Below are 21618 nucleotides of genomic sequence, written 5' to 3' on the forward strand. Positions count from 1 at the left end.
TAATTCTTCCATGTGAGACTAGTCCAAAATGACAGGTGAGGAAATGTCGACAATGCTCTACCATTCAGTTGACTGTAACAATTCCCTAGAGCTGCAGCGACTTATTGACAACGGCGCTGACGTTAACCAGCGTTATGATAACTACTCACATCGGAAATCTATCCTCCATTTTGCTTGTGGTAAAGACCATATCCTGTGCGTAAAAACACTATTACGGAATGGTGCATCCATAAATATTAAAGATAAATGGGGTATGACACCTTTGATGTACTGCTTATGTACTGAAAATAATGACATTGCTAAGCTACTAATATCACGAGATAAGACGACTCTCGAAGCACAAGACATGCACGGTAGGTCTTCTTTGCATATAGCAGTCGAGAATGGACACGAAGAAATCATCAGCCTCTTATTGGAGTCTGGATGTGATGTTAATATTCAAAACGTCAACGGTTTGACTCCACTTATGTATCTTGTGGCAAGTAAAAGGATTGACTGTTCTACAAAGTTGACTAAACTTTTGTTAGAAAGTGAAGCTGATGTCAACATGCCAAGTTTTCGAGACAGGAGGACAGCTTTGCATGTAGGTTGTATTAGTAAACTGCAAGATTGTATACCGTTTTTCCAAAAAAGATAGAACACCTAGATACAAATATATAGTTCTTGGTAGAGATTCCTCATACTTTGTAGGAAATAATTCCAAATCATCTTCCAAATATACAGAGGAAGATGTTTACAAAATGCTGGAATTTTTAATCGACAACATATTTGTCCCGTGTGGTGGCCGCTATTCAACAAACGGTCGGCATTCCAATGGGAACAAATTGTGCTCCTTTACTTGCTGACCTATTCCTTCACTCTTACGAGGCTGACTTTATAGCTGATCTGATCCGAAAGAAAGAATGTCGTTTGGCTAGATCCTTTAATCTCAGTTTCCGCTATATAGATGACGTATTATCTTTAAACAATCCTAATTTCGGGGATTTGATACATTGCATCTACCCCAAAGAACTTGAGATAAAGAATACTACAGACACTGTAAAGTCAGCCTCATTTCTTGACCTACACTTAGAAATCGATGGTAAAGGAAAACTATTGACCAAACTTTACGACAAACGTGATGACTTTTCATCCAAAATTGTCAACTTTCCTTTCATCTGTGGCAACATCCCTTTTGCTTTTGTTACTTTGTATGTATGATTTTAGTTACTTTATGTTCTTTGTTGTGTATGTCTGTTTTCCATATCTGGTCTTTGTCCCTGGATTGCATTCATTTGATTACCGCTATAACGTTGGTTCCTTTGATTACTCCTTCGAACCATTTTCTCCGTACCCATTCCAAGACTTTCTAAAAAAGACAGTACAAATTGCTTTGTTCTTTTAAAACACTAAAAATTAGCAATTTTTTTCTAGATTGCTGTGATGACCAAAAAGATAGACGCCGTTGAAACTCTGCTACAGTATTCTGCTGATCCAAATCAAATAGACACAGTTGGAATGACGCCACTTACAAATCTTTTGGACCATCATCAACATGGTCAAATGTGTGATGACGTCATGACAATAGTTGTACTTCTTCTCCAAGCAGGGTCAGATATGAACTTGTCGAAGTCTGATCTGAGTAACCCATTATTTATGGCAATCAAGAGGAAGTTACCAGAGTTTGTTAGATTGTTCCTTCAGCGAGGGGCAGATGTAAATGTAAAATGTACGTCAGGTACAAAGAAATGTTACGTAGATAGAAGTACACGTGAACATCAAGTGAAAGGAACGCACATTTTTACCTGTATTCACTCATTCCGTAATTATATATTTTATGAAAATGTATCTAATTCCATAATTCGAAATTTAATGATGACGCCATCAGAATAAGCGATTTCACAATGACCAGGAAAAAAATCACACGTACTGCAACACTCTATTTATCATTGGTGATTATACTTCCCGAACGACATTCTGGTTCAACGCGGAATTGCTGATTTTTTTATTCTTAATTTCTTAATAGATATGCAAACAGTTATTCTGATTTAGTTCAAGTTAGTCAATGCATACAATGAAAGTACTTTTATTCGTGGAAACCAATTTTCGTTGTTTCAGTTCGTAGATGATTTGACAACTCTATATTATACAAAAGAAATGGAAATTTCCTTTTCGTTTGGAACCAAATTTCGTGGTTTGTCAAATAAAACTATTCTTAAATAATATCGCTAACAAAGTATTTTAATTTGTTTTTCTATTACTGCAAGTCTCTGTGTGTGTGGTTCTTTCGATTACAATGCAGTCGAATTCGAACATTGGACTTCAAAAAGTCGTGTGTTGATGCTCCATGCAATATTGTTTTTTTTTCAACAAATGTTTTCTCTATATCAATCAATGTAAATTTCGATCAAGTTAAGAAGACTTTCAAATTATAAGCTTTTACTCATTTTCAGTTCCAGACTCAAAGATAACTCCCGTCATGATGGCTGTTTCACAGAGAGATACTGCCAGCGTAAATATACTTCTTAACTGGAATTGTGACTTAAATGTTACCACGAGGTGCTATATATCATCTGAGTATATTGACACCGATCCCTTCCAATTGGCAATATTAAAGGAAGCTTGGGACATCGTGAAATTATTTGTATTACATGGGTACAATGTCTCCAGACTGATTTATCTCAGAGACATGAATGTCAGTGCTCCAGAAACAGTTAAAGACAATGGTGAAGTTTGGGACTTTCTTCGTCATAATGCTTCATCTACAAAATCATTATTTCAAATAAGCATTCTGGCTATTTCTAGGGCAATAAGGCATGACATTTACAACAACCTGGAGTACTTGCCAATACCAAAGAGAATTAAAGCTTATATGAAAGATTATTATCTTTAGAATAGTCCAGACTTGTTAGTAGTACAATATTGTGCAAGAGAAGTAATAATAGCTAGTATACCTAAAAAAGTAATCAAAGATTTAAGAAAACATAATTGGTCACAAAATTGTTACATGTATTACTCTACATAAAGTGGTTATCATGTTACTAAAACCAAGTTTTGTCATATTAAAACTCTCTACCCGCACACCCCCTCAACGTAAGTGTGACTTCGTCTAAAATTCATGCATCCATTTAATTTTATGTAGCCTAAATATACATCATATTTTTAAAGCACTCTTTGATTATTCCCTGTACTGTTTGATTTCCTAGAACTGTTGTCCATTGTAAGAAATTTGTATGGCTTATATATAGTGTAAAATAGTGTTCAAATTTTGGCGGGAAATTTTCCCTTACTTTTTTTAGTCGAGCTTAACTAGAGCTGTAAATATCTGCTCATTCCAACTTGGGCTGACACTTTAATTTTTTTTTAAAACAACAATAAGGCATTCTTAAGAGGTTACAACCAAAATATTTGTGTGCATAGCTGAGATATACATGAATCATATATATATTTTTTTGCTTTAATTTGTATAATTCTTTGATGGAACTATACATGATATATAGTAATAATAGAATCATGTTTGTCAACAAAAACGAAAACAATCAACAGCCAAGTTAAAATTATCCGAAACAAATTATTTTTCTATCTGTAATTTTATGAAACAAAGGCAAAGAAATGGTTCATAGTTACATAGTAATTACGATAAAATTATTAAGATAATATAACTGTTAGGTTCAAATATTGATATGGCAAATTTATGGAAGCAATTTCCCAAAACCTGCGCTGTAATTATCATCTAAACAATTTTTGGCACAAAACTGAAGTCATCATTTAGGATTTAAAGAAACAGATATATAATATAAGGGACGCTTCACTCAAATTAAAAGTCTCAACACATGACGCAGGCAGTTTGCGTAAAATTTTTGGCTTGGATTTCTAGACAGATGAGTAAAAATCTACAGAACATGCAACATCACACTCGGTTTGATCGAACATATGATGTTTTGGAAAACCAGAATGTCTATACAAATGTGTATTAAGCTAAATTTTCTTTGATGCTAGATCATTAACGAGGCAGATCATTATAATATGCAGGTCTCAAAAAGTTTGTTAAATTCATTACAGATTCCCTTCGTTATAATAAAGCGTTGTCTAGACTTCATTTGAGCTCATTAATAAATTATTAGATTTTCTCTAAAATACAAAAATGTAGCTCATGCGTGCGGTCACGATAATTTCTCGCGATTTTCCCGCTGAGAAGCGAAATTAAACGCTTAAATCACTACCCTTACTTATTAATCAACGGAAAATTGAACTCCTTCAAGTGGTTGCAGCTCTATCTGCTGTACGGTCGTCTTGATATCTACTTTAATATAAATCTAATAGAAAAAGATAAATTCGATGGAATTATTTAAGAGCACATAGATAAGTGGTATAATCTTTCTGAAAAATCAGGGATAATTGGCTTTGAATTTTTTCATCAGAAGATTGTAATTTCGTTCGGATTTCTTTAATCGATTTGATGTGCTTCTAGATACAAAATTGCCGAGTACTATAATTGAATGTTGGAAAAACAAAACCAATCATAGCAAGTTTAATTATGTATAGAAGATGTGGGACGGAGTTACATGTAAAGAAATCGAACTATACGGAATATTCCAAAATTGGTGAGTAATTCATTCACTTTTGAATATAAACTTTACTCCTGTATTTTTACCACAGATACTAATATCAATTTATTTTTCTCGTAATAAAAGGGTATGTGATTGGGCAAAACAAACCGGGACACCTAGCTCTTATTTTTTGTTTCAACTATGAATTACTACCTGTATTATGCATACTTGCATGTCAAGTCTTTCTGTGATATTTAAGTTAGAAACCAGTCATAATGAACACTAAAGGTATATCAAACATGCAGAAAAACTTTTGTTTTGAATAAGAAATAAAGAACTCCGCTCAGACAAATAATAAAGCTGTTCCATTTTTTTCGTTGTTTTTCGCTGTTCAAAGATCTACAATCACGAACAAAAATATAGAAAAGTAACGAAAGGACCTGCCTTTCATAAAGAACATCGTACACGAAATACCAAAATCCATTAATGTGCTTTTGTGTAGTCGTACAATGTGTGAACGAACGGACGGGCAATTGTTCGTCAATTGATGGGAGTATGACACAGCTATCTTTTATGTCATCAAAATAAAAGCGAATCAAGGATTCTCCTCTTTATGAAAATATAGTTTTGAAAATGTGTCCATTAAGTAGTGAAATTATCTTTCACAATTGTTATGGATCCTTGTATGAAATGTTTTCATAGTTGATCTCCCGTGCAATTCGTTTTGTGAACGAACGAAATGTACCCCGAAGATAGAAAGATAAACGGTCTTGTTGCATGACGTCATGACAAAAATGACGTCTGCTGTTAAACAAATGTATCATCAAATACAAACCGTAGGGAGCATAAGTAGTTAGATAAAACTGGCATATTTTGTATCAAAGCCTTGATAACGTTCGATTTCAAAGCCATATTCTAAATATTTTGAATACAAATTGTTACTATAAATAGAGTCCCCGTAAGTGGTAGACAGTTGAATTTGCTATGGACCTCTCTACAAGTTTATCAGCCCCACTGGATTATGTTGTCAAGAAGCAATCAACAGGGTGTCGAGCGCTAATCCCTCCTGTATATATTGCATACTTAATTTACCTGCCGTGGTTATGCAAGGAGGTGTCATGTTTTTGAACTAAAATAGTGAAAGATTTAATCGTTTCTGCTAAGCAACAAACAATAGAAATTTAGTACACATAAAATGATAACATTATATTGACCATTTAGAAAATTCGGTGACAATGCACATATTAAGGTTTGAATTAAAGGGAAATCTTTGAACTGTAACTTTTTGACTAAAATGATATGGTATGGAGAAATGGACCAAATAATCTGAAGAGCTGTTTTATGAGCAATCTTGGGGAAGCATTCATCAGCTAACGAACTTTTAGAATCAACAGGTCATCTCTGCTCATATGGTCCCATGTCAGTCTTATAGAAACTATTAAATATAACTCCTCGAAAGTCCGTTCGTTTGTACAAAATGTACTTTCCAATGTTGAAATAGAAAATTTATTAATCAGATCGGTTCTGGTAATCATTGTTTGATATAAGTGAAATTTTCGTGATCAACGAAAACTTATTATTCATGGTAGGTTTATGCTCTATTTAGGACCGGAAAGTTATAATTGGTCTGTCAGATAATGTTAATACACCCAACATAAAAGAAGATTGGTAAATAAATATACATTTGTTCCATTTTTGTTCTCCTAAACCATGAATTAGAAAGTGTGATAGTACTACAGTTAATTGCCGTTGTCTTCTATTTCGGACCAATGTCACGTGTGGAAAATAGCAGCTTTCAATCCCCTCGAATAGCACGTCAACAAGTATGAAACGATTAAATGAATATCAAAATGCCATCACCATGCAATGATATTCAGATGCCAAACTCCTTCACTTTATACCGGTTTGGCAAAATATTCAGATGCCAAAACTTAAAAGACAATGAAAGTTGTTTATACTGTCAAAGCTTAAAGAAAAACTAATCCAAATGTAGACTCCTTGTTGGTCGAAAGTTGCATAATTAGCTTAATCAATAGCCTGTCATTAAATACTTAAATGTAAAAGTTAGAACAATATTTATAATTTTGAAAGTTTTGACACATTTCAAGTATACTATCCCTTACTAATGCATTACGAAAAAGAAGAATTTATTTCGATGTCAGAGAAATAAACAGTGTTAACCTTATCAGCAACTAAGTATTTCACACGGTAAAACACTTGTAAAATATAATAAATGGTTAATTCAACTCCCCACTAATAGATTAAACAAATTCTACCATTTAAACCATTTTTGTCAATTTATCTTTTGACTTTTCTTGCACTGTTTGAAGATAGTTTCATACATGGTGAGAAAGAACCGAGAAAAATGTCTCGGGAACTGTCTCTGGTCGAATATTTATAGATTTCCTTTGATTTTCTCTAGATGACTTAGCATGATATATCGACAGATGGAAAATGGACTGTTTTTTCTTTGGACTATGTTTTATATCGGACTAATAACAGTAGAAGCTGTAAAGAAAGAGAACAGGTGCATGCGCCACTATTTTGTTGCTACAATAAAACATCCATCAAAAGATTGTGAAACGAAGGTAAGATAGTTCAGACTATTTCATAATATAAAAAAAACTAATGAGATTTTTAAACAAGTTTTTCGTTATAATACACTCTCTTATCATTGTAATATCTAAAATTTAATTTATCCACTTTTTCCAATAATCCTTGTACGCGAGTGATAACGTCATTGCAAGAAATCCATAAACTTATTATTAATGTAACACAGTATACCGGAAAAAAAGTTCCAGTATGTGGCTCTTTTGTGCTTTGTATATAAATATATATATATACACGTTTTGTTGTACGCGTGTTGTAAAGAGTAATCAAGTTAGGAAACCAAGATTCTATCGGAAATCAAAAGAATGCAATCCTGGGACAAAAACCAGACAGAGAAAACAGGCAGGCACAACAAGGAACATAAAATAACCAAAATAATACATACAAAGAAAAAGTAATCGCTACTGCACTACAAACTGGGAGCAAGTACCGAGTGCACCGGGAGAGTAAGCTTCCTGGTGTCACAGTGTTGTCTAAGAATTTCCTTCGTTTGCACCTTTGATATTTTTTCACATAATATTATACAAATTAAATGTTTCGGTAAAAACATAGTCTAAACGGGTGGATCCAGACATGTTGAAAAGGGGGTTGATGGGACATAAATTGCCATTTTTTTGGTCCATTTTACACATAAAAATGAAAAAATTTCAACAAAAGGGGAGAGGGGGTGCCAAACCCCTCAGAATCCCCCACTGGAAAATACATGTAAGTATAAGCCATTATTAGTAAGGGACAAAACTCCTTGGTGGGGAGTTCCCAGTTGTTCCCAAATGTAAGTTAAAGAAGATTCATTTTATGTACTTCTCTTTTTGTCTCTAGTTAAGTACAATGCAAATGGATCCCAATGTCATCTCATACTGTAATCACTTTATGCAGCATTTAAATGCTCTACCTTACATTTTTTGGTGCATATGAACATACAAGTTGATTTCATACAGCGGATTAAGTCTTTAAGGATTCATGAATCTAAATACTTCAATAAACTTAGTTGATATACTAAATTACTTGAACAAGATATATTTTAATCCTTCATGTTTTAAGGGAAAATGAGGGAAATGATATTTAGACACTTGTAGTTTTTAGAACTCGATCGTGATAATTGTTTCCATGTCCCATTTTATCATTTGCGTGGTAAATGTTCTTTCTTCACTATAAACACCCACTTCGTTACGACGTTTCCTTTTTAACAAATAACCGTTATCATGATTCAATAACAAGAATACTATACTAGGCTTTATGTTCTTCTCGGATGACATGAATAATGAAACAGCAAAATGCTAACACTATTGGTTACTTTAATCGGAGCTTGTTAAAAGGCTATCTTTAGTACTCTCAAAGCATAAATGCCACCAGTTGCAGGAAATCAAGTCTCCAGTCGTAACATAGATTGCAATTCTATCGAATAAATAGAACTTAAAAAGACGATAATAATCAAGCACAAAATATCGTTTAGCATCTGATGTTTTCATAGTTTACGATAAAGCTTTAATGATGGGGTAACACAATTGGGTGTTGTCGCGACAATTGTGATCTAATTAAGACTTTTATACTGTATTTAACTTTTGATCTAAATTCGCAACACATTAAGCTGTTGGATTTTGGCATGTTGTTATATTTGAAACAAAATACAAATGATTCTTTAATCCAAACTCTCTCAGACAACACGCGTTGTGAATTATTAGAAAACTGAAAAACTGCTGTGATAATAACTATCGTAAAGTATTCATTCATACCCAGACTGATTCACTTATACCCAATTATCGTTCATATCTAGTAAATCATTTATTTAACAGTATTATCTACAGTGGGCAATGTGCTTTTTTCCTATTCAAAACGAGGTTAATCTACTTGACGTCATCACCTTACCGGTGCGTTGTCCCACAAAATCGAGTGCACCCCTATTAATGCCATTCATCCAAACTTTTGCTTCCAATTGACCGTTTTATAAGCTGTTAAAAGCGTCTGTTTGGCTTGATGGTAGGCAATAAAGCACTTGCTTGAATAAAATCAATGAGTATTCGAATACTTGATATATCAACAACGCAAAGGCGTTTTGCAAAATATTGAGTGCATGTTTACCTTATGTTGTTGTAAAAGTTGCGATCGCTGTTCATCCAGAACTGACTTTGTTTCAATGTATAGTCTATAGCAAGGATTTTTATAGTCTTCTATGAAAATCTTTGTTTAAAGACCAATATGTGAAAGTGTACCTTTTATATGTGATTAGTTAAACCTTGGCCTCCTAAGTGGAAAGAAACTAAAACAGTTTTACTTGTAGTAAATTTAGGTCAAGGTTACTTTACTTTAATTTGGTTGTTTGAAAATTGGAGCATGTGCATCTTTAGGAGCCAGACTTTCAACTTTATCTAATGTTTTACCGGAAAATTAGAAAAGTAAAAGAAAATACATACATTTTGGATTAAGTCTGAAGACATTATTTTCGCATTCTTAAAATATTCAAAAAGTTAAGACAATTGGTTTTGTTGTAATTACATGTTCCCACTTATGAAATCATAACACACTGCGTGGATGATGAGCTCCACTTTCTTACATAAACTTTTTCATTTTTAGTCTATTGAGAATTTTTAACCGACTTGTGATAAAACAACAACAAAACAAGCTGGAGGCCAATGAGGAGCAACAAACAGCAAAAGCATTATTTGCAGTCCAGGGTACTTTTTTTAAGAAAGGTGGAATCCAGAGTCTGAGTCTTGACTATAGAAAAACACTGCTCATTACAGCTTAAATGAACGCGCTAGTTCTCTCTTAAATTATTTTTTTAAGATCTTGCTTTAGCAGTAACATTTTGTATTTTCAGAATATATTGTTGGCACGATGTGAAGGACACTGTAGAAAGTCAAGGACAGACCCTCATATATCATTTTCTCCTGTGTTATACACTCCATTTAGATATACTTGTATGTGCTGTAGACAGGCATTATCAATTATGAAAGCAGTACGTTTGGATTGCAAGGATGGGGGAAATTTTTATGCAACGTATAGATATATCCTACGATGTAGGTGTCGCCATTGTTCTAACAAGTGGAGATGATCATTCATCAAGGATACACAAGAAAGAAGGCCAAAAAGGGAAACAAAATTTTTCGTGGATTACAAACTTTCTTTGTTTCACCTGTTTTATGTTCAGAGAATTTCATTCTAACTTTTTAACATGATTTTACCACTAGATTCTACGAATTTTTTTCTCCTAACCCATATCAATATGGGATGTTACTGTTGGATTTATTTTCAGAGAATGTTTCAACTTTAATCATGAATCAGGCAATCAATTCATTACATTTATTGACTTACATGTTTAGTATTAATGTAATACATGACTGTGATATATACATGACTCTTACATGTACATGTATAGACAGAATCAGTTATGTTTTTAAAGTCTATAAATAAATGTTTTACTGTATATAAACTTTCAACCAGTTTAAAAGCACGTTTGTCAACAAAACGCCTAGTTCTTGCTATAATCTTTAGTTTTTGAAAAACTTCGAACCTAACAATGATCCATCATTGTAAAGTGGTATTATATGTACATTTTTTGCAATGAATTCTGGAATTTTGAAAATAGAATGGGGATCAGAAAAAAAGGACTGGTGGTAAAATTACAGGCAATTATTTGCTCATTTTTTACCCCAATTTTGTATAAATTTAAATTTTTCCGACAACTGGGGGAGAGGGCCCCAAACAAAAACTAGAACTGTATACTTTGGAAAAGAGAAGAATCTTCTACTTGGAGTCAATACTGGAAAGTTGTAAGTAAAGGGGACATCATTTCTTTGTTTGCAGAGTTTTGATTTTGTGGATTTCACTCAAAGTTCTGGTTGTAATTAACCTCTACACACACAAGTTGGATACTAGCTTTATTTTATGGAAAGTTTAAGTTCATTCTCTATAAAAAAATCAGGCAGTGGGTGAAATACTGTATATAATAACCCACCACTTTGACAACCATTCAGAGGCTCAATTTTTTAACATTCAAATGCAAACTTTTTATAAATGTACAGTGATGCAGAGACCAAATAGTGGTCATTTAAAATAGAGGTGTCCTTCAAATGAATGAAAGTTTTTGTAGTAAAATTTGTACCTTTTTGACATGCATGTCTCACTTTTTTCCATTTTGTCTGATTCTTACTAAGATGTACTTACTTAAGATATCCTTTTTCAATTAGAATTTAATGAAATCACTAGAAAAACAACTAATTGAGGAAGTGTATGTTTTTCATATTTTTTAATATCTGAAAGATCTTAAAAGAATTCTCATAAGCTTTATACAGCTATCAATATTGTTTCAGCTGATTAAAGACATGGGGTAAATGTGTATTGGATAGACAGATATGAAAGCATGTCATTTTTATTTGTACATGTAAAAATCATAATGATCATAACATCAAATTCAAAAGTTCATTCTTATACAAGTCCATTCTTGGCTATGACAAAAGATAGCTTCATGTTTAGAAAGTTATTATCTATCACAATTTGTTGACATGGATCCATGTGTTAGGAAGGTGATATTAACCAGTTCTACAACAAAATATATGATAAAACAAATTAACTCAGCTTTATAGTATCCTGGCAAAAAAAAATGGACCACCTTATTACCTTCCAAAAGACATACAATGTAATATATGCCATTTAGCATATTATATTATTATCTGTTTCGACAATTTTATTAAATAAAGCAACCAGAAAATTGTGGTTCAAGGGCAGTAATTATAATAAGTGAATAATTTATAACAGAGACCTAATTGTATGATGTGTGGTACAAATTGAAACAAAGCAGACTTATGGCAGCTCATTTACAAGTATCTGCTTGTATAATTTTGCAATAATGTATAGTGTATGTAATTACTTCATAGGTTTCACATTGGTGATTTTTTATAAATTCTAAATTGTGTTTTAAAAATATATTCAATATTGAGTACCTAACAAAACCTTGTGGAAACAAGCAAACAGTATATCTTTGTATATAACTTTAAGGTTCAAGGGGTGATTCCACTGAATTCTATGGTCTAAAATAAAAATTATTAGTCCAGAAAGAAAAAATTTAAATCTCAACGAAACTGTTAACCAACCTTCAAAACAATTGTTACAAATGCTTCTAAGATGTTTGAAGTAAATTCTACAAGGTGATATGAAATGACATATATAATTTTGACACCCACTTAATTAATGAAGTCCCATAACACTGACATCAAATCTTGAATTTTCTGCAAAAAGTCACAGATCATTAGACCATCATAAAAAATAACTGTGTAGAGTTTGAAGTAGATTAAACCAGGCATCCTTAAGAGAAGGTGTGACATGTTTGTGAGGGATGGACAGATAGATAGAAAGGTATTTTTATACCATAATATGAATCACGGTCTGTCTTTGAAAGGGGTATATTTAATAAAATTATTTATAAAAGAAACTAAACTTTGGATTTTTTTCTTCTGTTCAAACAAAAATGTCTCTTCAAACATTTGGATGCACTCAAAACAATAAAAATTCTATATATATATTCAAAACATAAAACTGTCTTCAATAAACTGAGTTGAACAGCTCAAGTTCAGTATAATATACAGAATGTACAATGAAAATTTGAGAATTTTTTTTGTTTTTTGTTTATCAGAAGAATCTTACCTAAGTATCGACTAATATCTCAGAATATCAACCCTCTCATTCTATGCCCTGTTCCTTGTCTGTTGTGCATCATATTAAACTTAGTCACAAACTGTAATAAATGAATACACATTACCAGTACAGTGTACTTACTGGTACTTAATGATTTGGTTGATTTTAGTGGAAGATGAATGTATGATTTTCTCAAGAGTACAGATGTGGATATGGGAAGGACAATTGCAAAAATATAGGATATGTAAATTGAAAAATTATCATTTGTTCAGTGGTTTTTTTTTGTATGGGCAGTGTCTGAATTTTATATAGACTGGTACTTTAATATATGTTATAAATTTATATAAAATTTAACATTAAACAAAAAGCAGTCCACCACCAGAAAAGTTTCAATGATTTTTATCATAACAAGTAGTTATCAATGAGAAATATTCCTCAAGGTCAGATGAAATTTTCTGTGCTTCATTCATTCTAATTGCATGACAAATAATTTCTGAGAAAAGATTCATCTGGTACCACATTAGTAGATGACAAAATAATTTATCAAATTACAAATTTAAAAGATTTTGACAAAATAAACAGCTGAATTTTAGAGAAAACAATACTGTAAGAGTAAGTACAATTGATCTATGCATGATAAAGCCATTGTAGTTGCATGGCAATTCTCCTATAGTAATAACATTAACAGAGGGTACTTCATCCCCACTATCCTCCCCCTAGACTTTTGTCTACCTATCCTTTTCATTTTACCCCTGGTTATTACTCCCAACCATAATCCGTGCTTCCCCTATTTTTCACTCCAAGTTCCCCTCCCCTTCAACCAACATTCCCTATTCCCTCCACCACTGTTCCCCACCCCTTCAACCACCTATTTCCATCTCCTTAACCCCAATATCTCCATATCCACCCTCCAATCTCTTATTTTTAACATGTACTACTTATTCCTACATCTATATAATGGAAACTATAACCAGTAAGTCATTAGTTGTCTACATTACAGTATACAAAGCCTGATTGTCAAAATCAATATTACTGTACTTATTCTTGAAAATGAAAATAATGATTTTGAAATAGAAGGTACTAAATTCTCAAAAAGACAACTAAACCAATGTACAATTGAATTAATGTACATAATATGGCTTGTGTTAGCTACTTCTACAATCTTGTTGCAAACGTTATTGTCTCCTTAAGTTTATACACTAAGCTAACCTGATTCATAGTATTACATCCCTTTGTCAATGTTCCCAAGTAAGCCATTAAACATACATCATTACATTGCTGAAAATAGACAAAGGAAATAGTAAATTAAAAAATAGACAAAGGAAATAGTAAATTAAAAAAAAATTACAAAACAATTTAACGCACTAAACATAAATTAAGGTCTGTAAAACCAACTTGATTTTGCCTATATTTATTCTCGTGTACTGATAAATTAGTTTTCTCTTCTGTTTATTTTTGTGACTAAAACATTCCATGATGAAGAGACTTATACGTGGCAATAAATTTTCATGATTTATTCTTACTCATGATTTTGGCAAAATATAAATTACTGAATTAAAGCTCGTTTAGAGTACTTTCATGTGTGCATGTTTTAAATCAATATTCCCTTAATAAAAATGTTCAGTCTACTTTTACATACACTGCTTCTGCAGCCTATAAACATACATTGTAATATACATTTTTTTCTTACTCAAATATGCAAAAAGAGGATATTAAATTCAAAATTTAAAACCTGTATTTCCCCATGACAACATCTTTTCTTTTGTACCTTAGTCCCACTTATAATACTTGTTTGTATTATTGACCACAAGTTAATATGCAGTTGTACAATGAACCATTATAATAATCTTTATAACACAAAACAACCCATAAGTGACGTGAACATTATAATATTTAAATATTGCTTTTACAGTAAAAATCAAATTATCTCCCTTTACTGATAAACTGCACTGTATTAAGGCAGTAAACTATAGTTGTATTGAAACTGAATTCAAATTGGGTTGAATAGTTTTGACATTTGGTTTGTAAAGTGAGATAAATACTTGTAAAAGGCCTAAATCTAGTTCTGAAGTTACCCAAAAATGAACTGACTAACTCAAAAGAAACTATGATAAAAACATGTATTAGGATTGTACAAGTAGGTTTTGCCTTAAATCATTACTGCCATAGAACTGTCAATGAAAACTATTAAAACCAACACAAATTGGAGCAGACAAAGTGTGTCATATTGACAAGTTATTAAATAACTGATAGATGTGACAATTTTATAACCCACAAAAAGTGTCAAGTTATACAAGATTCTGGAAAACTCAGGTGCACCTATAAATCACACTTACATTATAAAAATCTTCTTTAAAATGAGGTGTATTTAATACAGGTAATCTGTAACACAAACTGTAGGCCTCTCTCAGTATATCATGATTCTTTGGGATTTCACCTAAAAATAACATGATACACGTGTTATCTTATTTATCATTTATATTCATCTCATTAATGTACATTAACCGATAAATGCATTGTTCATGCATGTATTTATAGATTTATACATTCTAATCTAATTTATTTTGACAAGTCATACATATTCTAAAAGAAGCTAAATAGTTCATTTCTGACCCTTTTTGAATCTGCTTATGAACAAAACAATTGAGTTTATTACCATCAGGTGTTTAGATACCCTATTTCAGAACAAGAACATCTGATCAATCAGTAAAGCCATGCTTTTTTACTATATTGAAACCTGGGATAATTTTCTTCCGCATTTTAGCAGATTTCCACTATTTCAAATCTGGATTTTACCATAAGGATTCTTGTTTTTACAGTGTATTTACATCGGATTTTGCCAATTTCCACTTTGTTTGTTGACCTCATAAAATCATCCCTGTGAAACTCTCTACAGAGTTTGTTTAGCATGTCAAACAACAGAAATGATATCCAAAAGTAAAGCACATTATTCTGACACATTACTCTGACATATAACTCTAACACATTACTCTGAAATCACTCTGACTTTGCTCAGACACATTACCTGATTTAAAGCACTTGGTGGTGAAGCATCAAAACCTAATCTTCAGGGTTTTTAATTGACACCATCAAAATGAGGAATCTTATCAGCTTGATATGAACAGGCAGACAAACAGACCAAAAACATTCTTATAATAAATTTAGAGTAGGATATATATACACTGATGGTTTACATATCCATCTATCTTCATGATGGTATCAACGATATGGAAGCTTGTTACCTATTAAGATGGATTTTACTTATTCATCATTAAATTCATCATGCTAAAATTTTCCAGCTAGAAATCTGTGTCATGTCAATATTACTTATGGTCGAATTAAAAAGATAGCCATACCAGCTTCTACTGCCTTTATATACTGTAATATTATTTTGACTCTGCTGTGTAACATCTTTATAGAACTGTGTTGTGCTATTAAATGTTCTGCAACTGGAAGATAATATAAAATAATCTCATCTTTATAGAAGAGAATCTAATTTTGAATTAATTTACAGTTCATTTTAAATTCTACAAAAATTGCTAGTAACTGCCTATATAAAAAATGTACCAAATGTGGCAAATTTGACTAATTTATGTTTTTATGTCAATTTTGATCAAAAACTGGCAATTCACCTTATACTTAACATCGCCTTATAAGTTGAAAAACATGGATACTGTTTCTCCATTGCACAAAATTCAAAATTATACTCTAGTCTTACATGGCAAAGTTATAAGAAAGGCACATGATAATTTCTTAATTGATAGAGATACTGCCAATGAACAACCCTTAACATTAATGATATAATTATTACCTGTAGAACTTTCTGAAGATTCTGATGTTGACATTCTCGCTACATGGTCTACACCAATCCTTTCTGCCTCCTCTGTTGCTAATGTATAGCTTAGTTCGACAAATAACATGGTAGCCTACAAAACAATTACAATTTTGTCAAAGATTATAATTTCTTTCCATAAAACATCAGATATGGTATACGAATAAAACACTTATTTTGTTGACATCATCATAAACTTATTATGGTGTGTTCATCTCAACATGAGCATATTTATTCCATCATAGTTTTTCTCTTTCACTTTCGTTCAATATTTAGGTGTTTTTAGGCAAACAAAGGGTCTATTGGTGTAGTTGGTCCTAAGCTCACAGTGTTATGCTGATGCACTTGTGACTCAATAGGTTTTAGTCTTATGTGTGTTTTTCATCTGGTTTTAGTTAATTGTTTTGTTAATTCTGTATCTCTTTTGTCCTTTTAATTTATTATAAGTTTCCAATGCCACTTTAAGCATAGTGACGAGTGATTTCACTGACAAAATTAGCACAAGTTTTCATAATTCACTTATTACTGTAATTACAGTAGTACCTGAAGTCCTTTTCACAAAAAATCGTAAGTGTAAAATTAGTCGTAAGTTATGATGTCATAATAGAGTTCAGTATTGTGATGTCACAACTTACAACTAATTTTACTCTTGCGATTTTTTGTGAAAAGGGCCACTGGTCTTGTATGAGAAATGGAAGCAGAAATAAGTGTTTCGGGTAAATTGACAACAACATTTGCAATCAATCATGACATTTTTAAAATAAGCATTGAATATCATACAAATTCATTTCAGCACAAAATGTGGTTATACATGTACCAGTATATAACTTCTTATATTGTAACAAATAGATTATCAGTATTTTTCAATGAAGTAAAATGACAGTATTTACAGCATGAGCTTTAGGGAGACACTCCATGAGTTATAGTGTGAGACACTCTATCTCTAATTTCTAAAAACAGTAAATTTTACAATTTAAGTTCAAATTCTCCCAACCTTTGTGTGATATTATAAAGCAAAACAACATGTATACATGATCTTAGAATGGAATTCATCTGAACAATGTACTCACATGTGAGATTATTTTTAAGGATTATTAAAAACTGTGTAAAATTTTTGACAGGATTATGCAAAATAACCACCTTTTGGATAGTTAACACTTCATGAACCACAAAGGGGTTTAAAGACAAGCATAAACTGACCCAAAGTTGGTTATGTGAGTATAACTTGGACAAAAATCAAAAACAATCCCTATAATTCAATTGCTAATTGATTAAAGTCAAAATTAAGATTCGTCCCTCCATAAAAGCCTTATTTAGTTTGCATTATTTGAACAACAGACTGAGGACTGATCGACTTTAATGGCGTCAAAGTACATTAGTTCATGGAAAATAAACTATCATGTCCAGATGAAAAATAAACAATCAAATTAAATTATAAGTATTTACACAATGAATCAAGTGATTGATAAATTCAATGGAAGCCTGCTCAAAGGTGCATTAATACTTGTTGAAGACCTTCTGGTGACATCTGCAGGTATTTACTGTTTTGGATTTAAGTTATACACTAATGCATTTTTTTGTGTTCCCCTTTTTTTTTAAATACCTCATTATTAACTAAGTCAATCACAGATTCATAAATAGAGATTGGCATCAGCTGGAAAATAAAATCACATGTTATCGTGTATGACAAAATAAGTATTACAATCAAAATAAACAATGTTTCTTTACCAAATAGGAGATATTATGTTAGTGCATGTATCGCATCATTTCTGACATTTAATTGTTACCTAAAAAATTGTTTTCCCTTCCAGTTCTAAAAGTGATTATTTGCTGAAATTTTAAACAAAGCAGTTTAGAGCAAAATTGCCACAATTACTAATCACAGCCTACTGGTAAGTGAGTAATTCAATAATATGAACAAAAGATACCGTGAATGAAAAAAAATATTCAAAATTAATTCATGAATGCATGCACTTTACCATAAATTACCGTAAGTACTTACATCTGTCTTCCTAGCAAGAGGGTTCATTTTAACAAACAATGGACTTTCATTTATTTGTACTATCTACAATAAAAAAAACAGCACAATACAGTTGGTTTAAGTTAAAAAAACAGGACAGGTCAGAACTAATGAAAATAAGTTCCTACTATACAGGTGTATGTGTCACTTAGGACATTATATTACATGGTTATCAAGACTGTGAAATTCATCACAAGAAAGACTTTATTTTGACAAAGCTTTTAACAAATATTGGTACATGAAGTTGAGAAAGATCAATTTCAAATCATCAAAAATTAAACTGTAAACTTTATCAATACAGTCACACATACATGTATTCAGTATTCACAATATTTTACTCACATAAAATCTATTACTGTTTAGGACTTAAACCAATTAAAAATAATTTCTCATATTTTAGGGTAACAAGCAAATGAAACACCTTCCTTACCATTTATTGTGTCCATGAAACAATGTCGAAACACCCTAACAGGGGTAAAAATTAGGAAATACATGCTGGTAGCCCATACCACGTTTTCTATATGTTCAACTAAATTTCACCCAAAAGGTTGGGTAGCCAAGCTGAAAATCTAGTAGCCATGGACTACTGGGTGACTGCAAATTTTTATCCCTGCCTTATCACTTCTTGGGAACAATAAAGAAGTAAAAAGAAATGTCTCCCTTCGCCATAGCCTTTCATGAAAAATAACCTGAGAATCAAAGCCTTTATATTCAACTTCCTTAGCTATATATACATGTTTATAAACAATAAAGGTAATAGTTAAGAGAGATATATAGATCCAACTAACCTGTTTGTGGACATTTATATCTGAGGTTGTAGGTTGTTCACCAGTTGTGTACCAGCCCAAGAAATCCATGTCACTAAACACCTGTTTAACTTTAAAATACAGAATTGAAAATTTAAAAATAGCTAATACTGAAGTTGGATCACACAAATTAACATGACCTACATAATTTTTACTTCTTGTCTAAGTCAAGACCTCAAGTTGAGGAAAGATATAAAGCATCTAATGTAAGAAAAAAAAGATACTAAAGAGAAGTGTAGCAATTGATTGGAGTACCTGTATATTAAGTGTTTTGACAAAAAGGATGTAAAGGTAACCATGGTAACTTTTTTGTATATTTATATATTACATATTTTAATGTATTTAAAGACAAGAATGGAGTTCAATATGATTAAAACCTAATTAAAAACATCTATATAAAATTTCTTTCAAATACAGCACAAAATGTATAAAATATTAAATACTGTTATTTAACATCTAATGAAATTTACTAAATTACACATATAGATATATATATATACATACACTGCTCCTCTTTCGTGTTATAATACTCCATATTTATAATGATTTCATCTTCAATTCTGTCAAACAACAATTCAAATGAATTCATCACCTCAATATTTCTTCCTTTCTGTTTTCCAATTACTGCACCGAGCACTAAATTAGAAATTCCATGAAAAAATTTAAGGAAAAATCAGTAAAATCAAGAAAACAAATGGTTTAATACAGGTGCTTGCGTAATAAGAATGTTAAATGTACACATGTGGTGACTCATGCTCATGTGCATATAGATTGAAAAGTCCATTTTTCTTCATCCCGCTATTGGTACTATATTGGATAATTTTCTCACTGTATTTCTTTTTATCTTTATAACATTGACTGTGGACACTAACATGTGTACAATATACATATACAATTAATACAATTAACACTGACAAATAGCTATGGTAAACCTGCAAGGTCACACTTAAATCCTAAATGGTAAAGAAATAAAAAAAAATGGTATATTATACTATTAAACATTATAATAATGAAAATTCTGATCTGATATATCATGGGTCTAGATAAACAGCTGCAAGATACATGTAGCACAAAGTGGTTTCCAGCACATGAACAAACTCAAACACCCTCAATTTCAGGACATCACCATGAAACATCAGGCTTAAGAGCAGCTCTATGTCAAAGACTATACATGTATTCTTGGGGTATGAACTTATGTTTCTTCAGAAGTACTTATTTTCAGGATGTTTCTGTCTCATATTATCATTTGTTTAATTTCATTGAGTGTAAAAATTGTTACATGACTAGATTATTTATTTTCATAATATACTTAATGGGTTGTATTATCAACTGGGTCTACCATACTTATTGTTAGCTGCGAAATCATAGCTCATGATCTTTTTTTTTTTTTGATTTTGCAATCTAGGAAAATACAAAAAAAATAGTTAGAGCTACGTTTCGCAGCTGACTTATCGTCAGAAAAATCATCAATATCCAGTTTGCATAAAATATCAAGAGCTTAAAAAATAGTTTAATGATAGTTCCATTTTGAAAAACCATAATTCCTTACAAATCCTGGACATTTTGGCCCATAGTCATTTCAGACCATGACAATTAGGAGAAAGTATTTATAATTACGACAATTAAAACCATATATCAAGAATTTTTTCATATTGGAGGGTAAGAATAATATATCAGGGTAGCAAAAAATTATGAAGGGTGTTTTGAATTTATATTATATATTTTTTCAGGAGTCTTTCAGGGTTTCATCTGTAGTGAAATATGGAAGCCAAACATTTTGTTCTACATGTAAGTATTGGAACACAGTCACTTGTTTATATCAATAATAGGGCTTTAATGTCCACAAGTACGTGTTGATAGATAAGCCCGATTATTTCAATGATAGGATAATTAGATTTAAAAGAAAAAATAATATTAATAAACCTTGAGTTGGTCTTCCTTCCTGAGCTCGAACTCTGGTCCAATGCTCTGAAATATTCATGATGACAAGTGGATGTAACGATACTGACACACTTCCAGATGCGTTTGTAGAGGCCATTACTCCGCCAGAAGGGCTGTCAATTTCCATTTTCGATGCCATTCTATTCCTGTGAATATTATCAACAATTTTTTTACAGGAAATAATATAAAGGGAATTAACTCATACAAGATATATCTTAATACCTAAAAACTCATTTGTCCAACGATCAA

The 21618-nt window shown here is 31.7% G+C and overlaps 2 protein-coding genes and 1 long non-coding RNA gene across 4 annotated transcripts; 2 read left to right on the forward strand and 1 right to left on the reverse strand.

Moving 5' to 3' along the window:
• Positions 1–28: 28 nt before the first annotated feature.
• On the forward strand, positions 29–4888 carry LOC148625399 (ankyrin repeat domain-containing protein 16-like). Of its 2 annotated transcripts, none has more exons than XM_088568911.1 (3): positions 29–583; positions 1414–1717; positions 2433–4888. In XM_088568911.1, exons 1-3 carry the CDS (start codon positions 29–31, stop codon positions 2870–2872), a joined length of 1299 nt encoding a protein of 432 aa, XP_088425037.1. In that variant the 3' UTR covers positions 2873–4888. The 2 variants fall into 2 exon arrangements, with proteins under 2 accessions (XP_088425037.1, XP_088425038.1); XM_088568912.1 differs by having other exon boundaries at positions 1414–1708.
• Positions 4889–6119: 1231 nt separating this feature from the next.
• Positions 6120–10932, forward strand: LOC148625400 (uncharacterized). Its single transcript, XR_015919918.1, has 2 exons — positions 6120–7117; positions 9958–10932. It is a non-coding gene; the product is annotated as an uncharacterized LOC148625400 (long non-coding RNA).
• A 560-nt stretch (positions 10933–11492) lies between these two features.
• Positions 11493–21563, reverse strand: LOC148625401 (COP9 signalosome complex subunit 6-like). The gene is made up of 11 exons (XM_088568913.1): positions 21352–21563; positions 19933–20064; positions 19411–19499; positions 18605–18667; positions 18206–18256; positions 16582–16696; positions 16127–16219; positions 15107–15207; positions 13980–14048; positions 12780–12870; positions 11493–11678 (listed from the first exon to the last, which is right to left on the reverse strand). The coding sequence occupies exons 1-10, from the start codon at positions 21506–21508 to the stop codon at positions 12799–12801; spliced, it is 942 nt and encodes a 313-aa protein (XP_088425039.1). The 5' UTR covers positions 21509–21563; the 3' UTR covers positions 11493–11678; positions 12780–12798.
• Between the last annotated feature and the right edge of the window lie 55 nt (positions 21564–21618).

Source organism: Perna viridis, chromosome 2, assembly GCF_037379345.1.
Source record: "Perna viridis isolate PV_CMFRI_1.1 ecotype Kerala chromosome 2, ASM3737934v1, whole genome shotgun sequence".
NCBI lineage: Eukaryota > Metazoa > Mollusca > Bivalvia > Mytilida > Mytilidae > Perna > Perna viridis.